Source organism: Amblyomma maculatum, chromosome 4 (assembly GCF_055883805.1).
Source record: "Amblyomma maculatum isolate TAMU_Amacu chromosome 4, ASM5588380v1, whole genome shotgun sequence".
NCBI classification, from domain to species: domain Eukaryota; kingdom Metazoa; phylum Arthropoda; class Arachnida; order Ixodida; family Ixodidae; genus Amblyomma; species Amblyomma maculatum.
Window position 1 is genome coordinate 86,567,557 of NC_139347.1, and position 12,605 is coordinate 86,580,161.

General features: G+C 46.6%; 1 protein-coding gene across 1 annotated transcript in view; it reads right to left on the bottom strand.

Moving 5' to 3' along the window:
* Positions 1-12,605, bottom strand: part of Pop2 (CCR4-NOT transcription complex subunit Pop2) — a 47,700-nt gene that overhangs the window by 32,487 nt on the left and 2,608 nt on the right. Inside the window, exon 2 of the mRNA XM_084602080.1 lies at positions 4,007-4,255. Within this exon, the coding sequence (XP_084458206.1) occupies positions 4,007-4,195 (189 nt within the window). The 5' untranslated portion in view covers positions 4,196-4,255. The remainder of the gene's footprint in view (positions 1-4,006; positions 4,256-12,605) is intronic.

The following is a 12,605-nucleotide window of genomic DNA, read 5'->3' on the forward strand; positions in this document are numbered from 1 at the left end:
TTTTTTGTTTTTTTTATTTTTTAAGTGAAGCAGCCCCTGTGTTGCTTTTTTTTTTTTCACGTTGGAGGTCAGACACAGCAGTTTATTTCAGGTGCAACATGGCACTAGATTTCGGGTATAACAAAATGTCAGACGCATATTTCAGTGTCCCCCTAGGTCTTAAGTGTTAGCAATAAAGGGAAACAAGTACAGTGAAAGACTAAGAAGAATGTGCAAATTTCCAGAAAATTCTAATTATTGAACGTCCCTGAAAAATGCCAAGAACTGTTTGCACTCAATAAATCTATCTAATGAAAGCTTTGAACATGGATATCTATATACATTTCAGATGAAAACTATGTGACAATGACGATAGTTTGTGGGTTAAATGCTTTGCTTTTGCACACACCATAAGGAATGGCAAAAAATTTCTACAGAATTGTCAGTTTTCACAGAAAGATGCAGTAGCAGTGGTGCGTCTCCTTGTGGTGAAGTACCCTCAAAATATGACAAGGCCTTTGCGGAGGAGCACCAACCACTGCTGTGCCAGTGAAGTATCCCAAAAAGTAGACAGGTAAGCATACCCAAACCGCAAGGGGAGCATGCTCATGGAAGAAAAATATGGAAAGGCGTTATAACAGCGCGGTGGTCTCCCAAAATAAAATTCAAGAAGACTGGTGACACACAAAGCACTGTCCAACCCCCTGCAGACCCGAACCCTTCCTACGCCCTACTTTCTATCCCGCATGCACCCAGGTGCCTTCACCCCATCTTGTTCCCTGTGCTTTCATCCCACCGCTACACTAACACATATCCTGATGGAGTGCCCGACTGACCCTCCCCCGCCGGGCTCGGAGCTCTCCACCTGGGAAGAATGGAAAGCCTATACAGCACGCGACGGATCCCCATCGGCAGTAGACCGCCATCATCACTCAGGCCGCGGATGTGCTGCAATGGACTGTCCCACATCTAGTGCAGTGAGGCCGTGCCTGGCCCGGGCTTGCGGCCCACACCAGTGGACAATAAAGTTTTCTCTCTCTCTCTCCAAAACAGTTTGACTGGCCGATGTGCGCAACTGACGGCAGTGCCAGGACAACGTGAATCCATGAGAAGCGCAACTGTAACCGTGCTGCTAGACCATATTACACAGCAATAGGGGAAATTCTGATCGCCGTCACGCCTGCCATCAAGCACGAGCACCACTGTTTAAGCAATCGGGGAAATCTATTCGGACATCGATATGACCCCTCCAACCCCCCCCACCCCCCTTTTTCTTCTAAATTAACCAGTGCAAGACTGCCCAAGTCTGAATTACCAGGTATTCGACACCACTTACTTGAGCCGCAGCCTGAATCGTGCTCCTAAACTCGGATATAACTCAAAATTTTACAGCAACCACCACTCACATATTTCCTCCATGACAGGAAATAATGTCCTTAACTTAAGGCTTTTTTGGTTACCTAAATAGAAAGCTAACCAAAAGACCAAATTATAGACTAGAGCTTCAACTTCTCTCTGGCTTGTTTGGTGCAGTCGAATATTAAAAACTGATTCTGTTTACTCTTCAGCGGAGTAATATGCACGCCACGTACCACAGCTCATAGTTGGTAACTGCTTTTTTTCAGGTTGTAGTATTCTACTACAGTTCGAATAATCTCAATTATTGGCAGTTGATTAGGATGCAGATAAGTCTTCTCAGTACTCTCAGGAACCACGTGCGAGAATGCGTTCTTTCTTGTACTACTCTTTCCATCTGGGTTTTCCTGTCATGTCTGTCTGTCTCTTCGACCATTCCAATTTTCATGTTATATTCTTGCTTGAGTCTTTGAGGCTTGAGCCTTGCGTCATGCATTTATGACAGGATATGTATTCCTCTCTTCCTCACATGAGAAGCATCTTCATGTGGTACACTTCCCTTTCTTGATCTTTCCGCGAAATTTTCTTAAGGCATGCATTTGCGAAATCACAGCCACCCTTTCTAAGCCATCGGAGGCTTGTCAATACAAAGATTTTGGCGAGGACTTGGTGGTCTACGGAGCTTCCCTCAACCTAGTTGCATGAATGACCCCACCGTCCTCAGCCAATCTCTGGCATCTGTGAATGACTGCAGATTCGGAAGCCACAAGGAGCACGACGCAGTTAATAAAAACTAAGAATAGTAGCAAGAAATGAGGCATGAAAGAGGTAGTCTGTGCCCCAAAAGTCCTTCAGAAAACTCTCACGCCAGACCCATTATCAAAAAAACTGCAAGAAAACAGCATATTTCTGCAGTCTGTATCCACCTAAGCTAAGCTTTCATACACGACGCCGTGCCACATTAGGTGTGCTCGTTTTCGGTTGCGCTAACAGATCCGTTTCCCTCGTGATGTGAGACACAATTGCTTCACCAAAAAAATAGGTTCAAGCAGTCTACTTCTCCCACATCCGGTGCAAGAATTCTGTTTGCGGCAGATAAATGTGAAGCGCTGAATAGCCCCATCCCTTCAGGATCGATTTCTGATGCATACGGACTCTCATCTTCCCGATATGTTTTTCACATATCAGGATATGTTTTTCACAAACACATATCATCTTCCTGATATGTTTTTCACAGGTCCGTAAAAAAAAAAAAATAAAAAATAATAATAATAAAAAAAAATAGCAAGAGCCTGGAAACCGGACAAATTGAAAAATGACAGTAGTAGGTAATTGAACACGTTTATTGCGATGCTAATGCTTGAAAAAGTTATGCCGCATTTTCTCATTCCCAGTGAGCACAAGGTGCTTTTACAGCACTTGCAGTGCCATATAGCTCTCGTGATCATCGTGAACATACCCCCTCAGAATGTCTAATGCCGCTACAGCTGACATAAAGGTTGGCTCTGGAAACGACTCACCCTCTACCTCTTCGTCGCCACTGTTCGCACTGACACACTCGGCCACAATCTGGTCAACGGTCAAAAGCTCTGAGGTAGCAATGACATCATCAAAAGAAACGTAATCGCTGTGCGCGACCCCGTTCCTGCCAACAAACTCTATGGCCATGTCAAGTTCTTTGTAGTCCTCCGTGGATCCACCTCCCATGGCTCCAGAGTCTGCTACATAGTCTGCAGTGTCGAAACACTTTTCAAAACAGTTTTTCACCACTGCAGCAGTGACAGCGCTCCATGCCGTGGCCAGATAATGCAAGGCATCCAGGATTGTAATGCCAGTCGGCTGCTGCCAGCGGTCCACACAGGCCAAGGACCACTTCACCATGCCTTTTCTGTAAAGGTGCTTCACATTTTTGATGATGCCAGTATCTAAGAGTTGAAGGTGGCTTGTCGTGTTGGCCGGAATGTGCACCACCTTGGCATTCCGCAGCGACGTGGTATCCTTTGGATGCGAGGAGCAGTTGTCCCAGTTCCTGGATGGGCCGGATGTGTGTGAACAACACAACCACAGCACACGACGAATTCAGTCCTTGCATATCGCACAGTCGATGCGGCACAGCAGGAACAGCGATGCGACGATGTCACATCGATGACAGCCACGTTAGCACTCATCTCACAAAAAAATCACAAGAAAGGATAAAGATGAAAAAAGAAAAGAAAATCCACTGCTGCTGCTGATGATGGTGCAGCCTGCCCAAACGCTCTAATGCAGTGCACGAGCCGCTCAAATCAAGCCGCCTTAAAGGCAAACATGGCTCCCGCCACTTATCACCTAGGCCTACTTAGCCAGTTCATGACATATCATGCGGGAACGTGCCCGAAGTTACGATGTAACGACAGGTTTCTAATGGGAGTTATGCCAGGACTCGACCACAAGAAAGCAGCAGCCAGAAAAATGTAGCACTCGGGAACGCAACAGCGGGGTTCTACTGTATATGCCTTTGGGCACCCAGCTGCAGAGGTAAAAACTGAATCTCCTTCCCCCACAGCACGCCACTTGCACACTCTGTACAAGCCCCCCAAGCAATCCCAGCCATCTAGAATAGCGCAGAAAAAAAAAAAGGATAGCAAATACATGCACAACATGCAGGAATGGCATTGACAGCAGCACTGACCATGGCAACATAGTTGTACTTCTGGACGACGCGTATGATGGTGCGGAACTCGTCTTCGAGGTTTGAGGCCCAGACGTCGCGGATACCACAGGCCTCGTTGCAGACCACCAGTCCATTGGTGTTGCCGCCAGCGGCGCTGCCAGCGCTGTTTGCGCTGGGGCTGCTGCCCGCGGTGCTGGGGGCAGGCATGCTCACCACACATGCGGGGCTGCGGCCTCACCATTACATGCTCTCATGGGGCTGCCCACCCTGAAGAAGAAGAAAGCGCCAGATCATTAGCTGCTGCAGCACAAAGACAGCATGGAAGCAGTAATATTTCAAGCTGATTGCCCATAAGTGTGCACATTATATCACATGCTTCGGTGGGCCATTAAGTGGTTTGAGATTCAAAGTGTTTGGTGGCAACACAACGTATGTTAGTGCACAGCGTCACAACATCAGGAAGGCACACGGACTTTACAGTGAGAACCATAACATGATTGTTCATATTTCTAGCCTCATAATATTTGTACTTCTTGAATTAACCTGTCGCAGTGACTCTTACCTCTCTATTCTACTGATGTACCCAGTTCATATAGGATGCCAAATGCGCAGCACGATGCCCATAAACAGCGGCGCCTGTCTAACATGCGGTCTGACAGCACTTGCAAGGACACCTGCACACCTACTGCTCAATAAATTTAGCACAATGACCTAGCTGCCCGGTTCAACATGCAAGCAAACCATGGCACCTACAGCGCACAAATAAATGATGATGGCCCGCGCCACCAACGCTTCAAAAGAATATGCCACTTGGCTCCATTAGCAGGATTTTAGACTGGCTCGACACATCCAAGGCCTTTTGCCTTGCTTTTCCATCGGTCCTGCAGACAATCACTATCCTAGCCTTCTTCAACCTGGGGGAAAAAAAAAAGGCAACATCATGCTGCGTCACCTCTGCAATCTATTCCCTCCGGGCAATGAAAAGCAGTCGCTCAGCGAGGAGAGGCAGATAACATAATGGGCAAAAAAAGACCCTCCAATGAAGGCAGCACTAGACCTTACAGCAGCACTGCCTTCAATTAACAGTAAGCTGCCAAAGTGAAGCACAACCACAGCACACCACTGATATGTGATGCACAAGCACACCCTTGCTAATATGATACACTGGCTATGAGATACACTGCAGGATGGATAGGATGAGGAGGAGGGAAGGCAGGGATGTTAACTACAGTGGTGGAACTGGCAACTGGCTTCTTGTAGCAGCTCTTATAGCAGAAATTTCAAGTTTTGTAGCAAGAAAAATGGCATTATGTAGCAAATATCTGAGTTTTTGCAGCAGAAAAAAAAACTTCTTGTAGCAAAATTTCAAATCTCGAATGCTTAATAAAGAAGGCTTGTTTTATTTTTGGAACCTAATTGCTCAGATGTTTATGACAATAGCCATGCAAAAACAAGCTTCAAGCTCAAATGCAGTCTAAAGTGCTGTTCGTTCCTTAAAGGGCCACTGTCCAGGGAAGGCCCTTTTAAGCAAAGGAGCCCAGTGTTTCAATCAGGTACCGGAGATAGTCTGTGCAAAATGCTACAGTGACACGCGCGCCGCAAAACATCGAAAATACAATTCAAAGCTCTCTCATGCTCTCCTTTGGGAAGCCAGCTTCCTCGTTTCCTGCGCTGGCCCGACGGGCCACAGGCCACGGGCCACAGGCCACAGAACGACGTCCATTGGTCCGTCTCTTTGACTGACTGGAGAAGGATGGGTGTCTACCGCTCGCTGCGCGCTTTTCCCTCGGCCGTTTTTTTTTTTTTTTGTTCGCGCTCGCAGAGTGCCACACCCCACCTCCCGCCAAACGAGGAGGAGGAAGGGGAATTTGTCTTGCGGAAGCTAGACGACCTCGGGCAGGAGAGTGAAAAACCTTTGCGAGGGAACGGAAGGAGAAACACGACAGAATCGGGTGATTGCGGTGGCTGTAACTGCGTTATTAGTTACTCTTTTCAAAAACATTTTGCGGCCTTGCGTTCTAGGGGCGAAGTCTCACAGTCACCGGGGAAGAAAATATTTTCGACCGGAGGGTGGACAGTGGGCCTTTAAAAAGCCCCAAATTAAGCTAACAGGGGGCTTTGCTGAAAACAAAGCCGTTTTTATTCAGAGGGATATGTGATATGCAACTACACTATAAACACCGCAGCCTTGGAAAGAAGGTTGCTAGCTGTCTCAATATAAAAACTCTGTAGAAATTACGAACTGCTGCTTCTTAAAACTGCAACATTAAAGCACTATTTCTTCTTTTGCCTTGATGACTCCAGCTTGGACAGTGCTACTGTGAGCCTTTCCTGTCCATCCTTCAGAAGGGCTTGTCCACTCTGAACATCTGCAAAATTTTTAGACTTGATGCCTTTTGAGAAAAGCAGCTCAGCATTGGTGCTCATATTCCTGGCCAGCCTGATTTCTTCCTGTACCTTTTCCTGATTCTGACCTCTTTTCTGGGTGTTCTTATTCTATACATCAGGGTAACATCGAGGTGCCTTTTTCCTTCAAGACCCATGCTGACTGCAGGGAAAGGGGGAAGAATATTTTTGCCATTCCTGGGTGGAGATTTTTTTTTTTTTTCTCAAGAGAGAGGTGCTCTGCTGACGCTGCTCAGTCAAATGGCGCAATGCGCGGGGAGCGCCAATTCCATGCATTCGCAATCTTTGCTTTCATTCTTTTCTTCCGGTGGTTTGGCGGGGTGGCTGGTTAATCAAATCGACGCAGGGGCTCGGAGTCGTGAGTCTTCTTCTTCGCAGCGCACCACAGCGATTGAGCGTATGCTTTCCTCATTGTAATGAAGACGTCCAAGGGTACTTACTGACTGTATGTGGGGCTGCAAATGTATTGGGTACCTGCTCGTGAGTTATTTTCACACGGGCGCCCACACACATGCAGTTTTGTAGTGGAGGAAAAGAAATAACTCTCAATACTGAGATAATCTTCTAAATGGCGCGTAAATGTTGACGTTTGGAATTAAGCTGTGAAATTATACAAGATGTTCCACATAAGGTGTTGAACGCACAAAAGCGGCTAACAGAGTCCAGTGTGCGTACACAAAAACAGTCAAATCCTTAGCGCTCCCTCCGCTGCTACTCAGGCCGTCGCAGCCCATACCTCACTCGTACAAAAAAAAGAAGGAAGCAAGTGTGCATACTGCCCCAGCTGTGCTTTGCCGAGGGCAGTACCAAACAGTCACTCGTTTGAAACTCCGCCGTCACCGATGGCCAGCCTGCTCGTACATCCTTTGCACACACACACACGCGCGCGCACGCGCACGCACACAAATTAAGGGAGTGCCCAGGGCAGCTCGAAGCCGTCACGCGTTTAACGTACTTCAACCCTTCGAGAGACAGCCTGCCAGGCCCTCCTTTCACCCTTCCCACGCATTGGACTTGATATCTTGCAGCCTCCTCTCATTCCCTCCCAGTAGATCGAAAAAAAAAAAAAAAAGAAGAAACACCGGCAGGAGACGCAGAAGTGACACAGACAAATGAAAATTTTGTGTCACGTGATCGTCCACCCAGGACCTGCAAAAATATTCTTCCGCCTTGAACAGTGTTGCTATCGGCAGAGTTATTCGCAACTTTTGTAGCAGGCGGGGCGCAGAAGTAGGCAAAAAATCGATTTTGTAGAGCATGTAGCAGAATTTCTGATTTGGCACAGTTTGGCACAATTGGCACAGCAGTTCCACCACTGTAACCACAAAGGCTTCCTGTTGGCTACCCCACTATAGTGAAGGGCCGCGGATAAATTTATACAACCCGCTGTTCTTTATTATGAACTGGCATCACATAGCATGCAATCAGCCACTGCGGCCAGGATTTGTGCCTGCAGAGTTGGGCTCTGCAACTACCCATGTCAACCAAACCCCTGCAGCAGACACCAATAAAACTAAGTCGTTAGAAAACAGTGATCAAGCTGAAAAAATGTTCAACTTTGTGGCTCTACAGAATGACCTCACAAAATGATGCAAGATCTTTAACACTTTAAGAGTAAAGATATGCATGAATACATTCTGTAATGCAAATTCACTTTATGCAAGTATTCTGTCTTTAGAAGACAGCTAAATAGAGTGTCAAAAGATGTCACTGGCAGCAAAGCAACCATAGGCAATAACAGTATCCTCAAAATTACACGGTAACTGAACCTTGGTACATAAAGTCTCCAGGTGGGACTCAGTGTTGCCAATTGAAAAATAAAAACCCACCACAGGAAGCCTCAATCTCACAAAAAAAAAGAAAAAAAAACTCTACATTTCATATTTGCATTAAATGCCTAATTTTTACACATTTTCTTTTGTTATTTGGCCTGTAAAATCATAACCGAAATGTTTACCATATTATAAGTTACTTCTTTCATCTAGAAACTTCGAACTACAAATACTTTAACTCTGGAATATCCCACCTACCCTTTCTATAGGGCCTCAGCGGCCACTTTTCAATGGAGGCGAAGAACTAGGCGCCCGTGTGCTGCGCGATGTCGGTGCACGTTAAAGAACCTCAGGTGGTCTAAATTTCCGGAGTCCTCTACTACGGCGTCCTTCACAGCCCGAATCGCTTTGGGACGTTAAGCCCCACAAACTAAACCAAACCTTTCTGCAGGTTTAAATGAAAGCTGCATAAGCATGTCTCTTTCATGACTGTGAACTCCAGTCTGCAGGCACTTTCGCTTATAAAAAGATGTCTGCTTCATCTTGGCTTGCATAACACTCCACAGACAATTGTCCCCTTGCACCACTGATTCTAGATGAGATTCCAGCAATGTAAGTATACACATTCATATTGCACCTGAATTACACTTGCAAGAAGTTCGCAGCTTGAGTAACATTTACTCTGCCTTCAAAATCAGGCTCGAACAATCAAAATGAGAATTCGTCATTTGTACTCAAATTAGGTCCTCACTTTACATTTCACTAAACATTTGTCCAATCTCTACACTCTACCGGAGCAGTATCAGCATGAACAGAGCAAACTCGGCCAGCTGGAAGAAGGGATTTTTGCTGGAAGCATCTCTGTACTAATTCAATTCATCTCAAAAAGCAGCTGTGCTACAGCAATTGTTCCAGCTAAGAAAGTGGGCTTCTTCCATTTCAGCTCAATGGCAGCAATTTCTTCTCACAACTTAGGGCCCTAGAGCCACTCTTCCTGAAAGTTCTGCACAGGTCTTAGTCAGCCGGACTAAATGCCTCACATCAGCAGACTTGATTGCATTGAATAACTGCCCACATAAATAAATTCAAGGCATAGCGGGCATGTATGAATACTCGCCACCTTGAGATCTATGACATTATGTGCTTACAGAGACTATTCTCGCAGAAAAGAACACAATTACAAAGAGCTTGCACTATTCCAAACAAAAATTGCAGGACCACGAAGACTGCCAACGAAAAAAGCCAGCGGGGCTTAAAGCTACTAAAAATCCCACCTCCAGCAATGCAACACTTCTTCCCGCTAAAAAGCTTAAAAACACATTAAACCCAGCTGGAAAACTGCTAACTTGATAACACGAAGGAGGTTACCTATGATAACTCCTGCGGCAGCGGACTCCTGTGCAAGGCCTTCAGTGGAGTGCTGAAAACGCGCCTCCCACGCAATGTTCACAGCTGGAATTACCATGACGTGTCAACGCTATAGCACGGCCGCAGAGTACCCCTAAATGCGCCCCTCACAACCGAGGCCCAGGATACCAGCCACATCGCAGACACCCAGTACCAAGACCCATGTAAACATCACTCACACCGCACCCATCAATGGCCGCGGCGAGCTCACGATGACATTGGGTTTCCATGTGGAAGACAAGCATCCATAGTGGGACACAGTGCACACCACCAAACGAAGGCTGTAGCACCGGTGGCACACACACGTAAGGGATATAAAGCACAGGATGGTATCAGCTGAACTCGAAACTGCAGAATGTTTTCCTCCCTTTTTCTTTTTCACTTTTTATTTCGGATGGATCCGAACTTCCGTAGATCGTCCGATTCTAAAGGAAGGCCACAATGATAATTATCAGCCACAGGCAGTACTTGCTACTGGTATCCGAAGTCTTCAACAGATAGTGCTTCATTATTTCAACAGGGTGCTGTTGATGTTCCACGAAAGTCTACTGCCAGCTGTAACCCTTGTTATTATCTTTATCACAAGTGCTTCCAGTATAAGAATGGCAGTTACAGCCTAAAGAAATGCTAAAGAGGAACCAGGTTGGACTGGTAGGTTATTGTCAAGTGATAGCAAATATGTCACTTTTACCAAAACAGTGCTTTTGAAAGCCAGAAAATTGCATAGAAAATTTCATATCTTTTATGGACTTCTAGAACTGTGCCTGGCGAACGTGCGAACATATCCAATGGGCAGGTAAGGTCAAATGATGAGAGATAGGACACAAACAAACATCAGGTTTATACCTCAATCTGTGCACTCATCCCACAGGTAAACACTGTAAGCAACAGGTACAGAAGCGCAAGTTCACAACAGCATTCACAGTCAGGTGAATGCTGTGATCAGATGGCGGGCTCTAGCAAACACATAGTAAAAATGATAAGTTTCTCAGATTCGAGAGCCTTGGAAGTGGAAGGGTATTGGGAAGAGAGGTGTGCACGGGCCGACTCAATTAGGGACTGAGACCGACCCGATCCGGCGCTTAGATTTAAGGTCCGGGCCCGGCCCAGCTTGTCATGCTATAATTACAGTTGAAGCGATGAAAGGGAAGAAAATAATTTCACGATAACTTTGTCCAAGCTCTTGAAATGTTCAGTTCTCACATTTGAAATGACAAATTTTCTGAATGCACAGCACGTACGAAGAATTAACTTACTGCACAAAAACAAGTTATCCTTTGAATTGAAGCATTTACAGAGCTCCTGGATAATGAATCCGGTAGCGCTGATGTTTCTTTCGGTGCTACAACTTGCTAGCTTCTCCGAAAGTACGCTAGCTCTAAACCTAAAAATGGTGTTGAATTTTTTGCCAAATACTCTGCGAGATCGCATGGCTTACCATGTGCCCTTAAGAGAAATAAGAGGACACCCTTGCACCGCAGATGCTTTGAGCTATGTACTGCTTCAAAAAAAAGATATGTGGAGGTGGGAGTAAGTCACAATAGTGATGTGAGATAGGCGACAGCGTGGCACGAATTTCGAAAAGGATATGTAAGCATCAGCACTGGTGTTACTAAAGCGGAGATTCAAAACTCTTAAATAGCCCACAAGCGGCAACACTGCTCGGTCACTGACGGCTACCAAAGATCCCTTTGCAGCGAAGAGGCAGCGAGGAAAGGCGGGTCGACGCCAAGAAAGAACTTGGAAGCTCTCGAGTGGGAACTAACTGGGAAAATGCTGTGCATTCTACACGTTTATCGCACTACGGCTGTATTCACGCTTTCGCAGATGTTGCATGTGTTCATGATCAGGCTGTCTGGCCCGGCCCGGCCCACCCGAGATAAATACACCTTGGCCCGAACCTGGCCCGAGCCCAAGCGAAAGGTCTTTTGAGCAGCCCGAGCCCAGCCAGCGGGCCGGGTATGGTCTTTTGGGCAGCCAGAGCCTGTGCATAGCTCTAATCGGGAATAACAGTCACATTTTTCTCAGCAATACAGCAATTTTTATACAAAAAGAAAGTTTGGCAACATTAGTGATGAATAATCTATCCATCTACTGTAGTGTATTGATTAGTTTGCTCTGTTTCTTTAAGCAGCACTAATCAGTAACCCAAAAGGTGCTTTAATTTACCACCTTGCAATTTAATGATGCTTTAAATTACAAGGCTTTTTGATCCGGACCCTACATAGGTATTGCACTTCATTTTTGAAGCGAAAAACTTCACTAGGCAAGTCAACACCGGGGCGAGCGTGGCATCGTCGTCAGAAAAAGCCACAGCTGCGTATGCGCGAAACTGCGTGACGTCAAAGAAGAGGCGCAGGTGGTCGAGCCACCACTGCCGCAGCTCTGCGAGAACCGCGTGACGTCAGATGAGAGGCGCATGCTGGCTTTGCCGGTTGACCTTTAGCTGCTGCCGTGTGCTGCTGCAGATATGTGGCTGTGGTCGGAGCGGTCGGTATATATGTAGGAGCTCTCTAAGGGGAGCGCAGGCGGCCATGGAAGAAGATGATGCTGAAGTGGTGGCGCGGAAATTGGCCGAGAAGGAGCGGAGAAATGCCAGACGTAGGGCTCAACAAGCTGCTGAAACGCCGGAAGAGCGGGAGGCTCGCCTTGTTACACGGCGACAGAGAGACGCTGAGCGTCGCTTGAGTGCGGCGAGCACGACAACTAACGAAGATTCCGAATGCAGAAAAGAACGATATAATGAGAGGCGTCGAGACAAACGAGCAGTGGAGACCCCTAAGCAAAGAGAGGAGCGCCTGGCGAAACGACGACAAGAGGCTCAAAGACTGCTTTCAACTACCACCAGTTTTAACAGCGAGCAGAGTGAAAGTGACGAGGCCATCGACGACGAACTGAACAGTCACCGGTGTAGAGACTACACATTGAAAGTGTGTGAAAGCGCTGATGCTACAAATATGTTTGACTGATCCGTTCGGTCATGTATGTGACGTCTGCGAAAGACTGTGGCATCTACCAGTAAGTGATGCCAT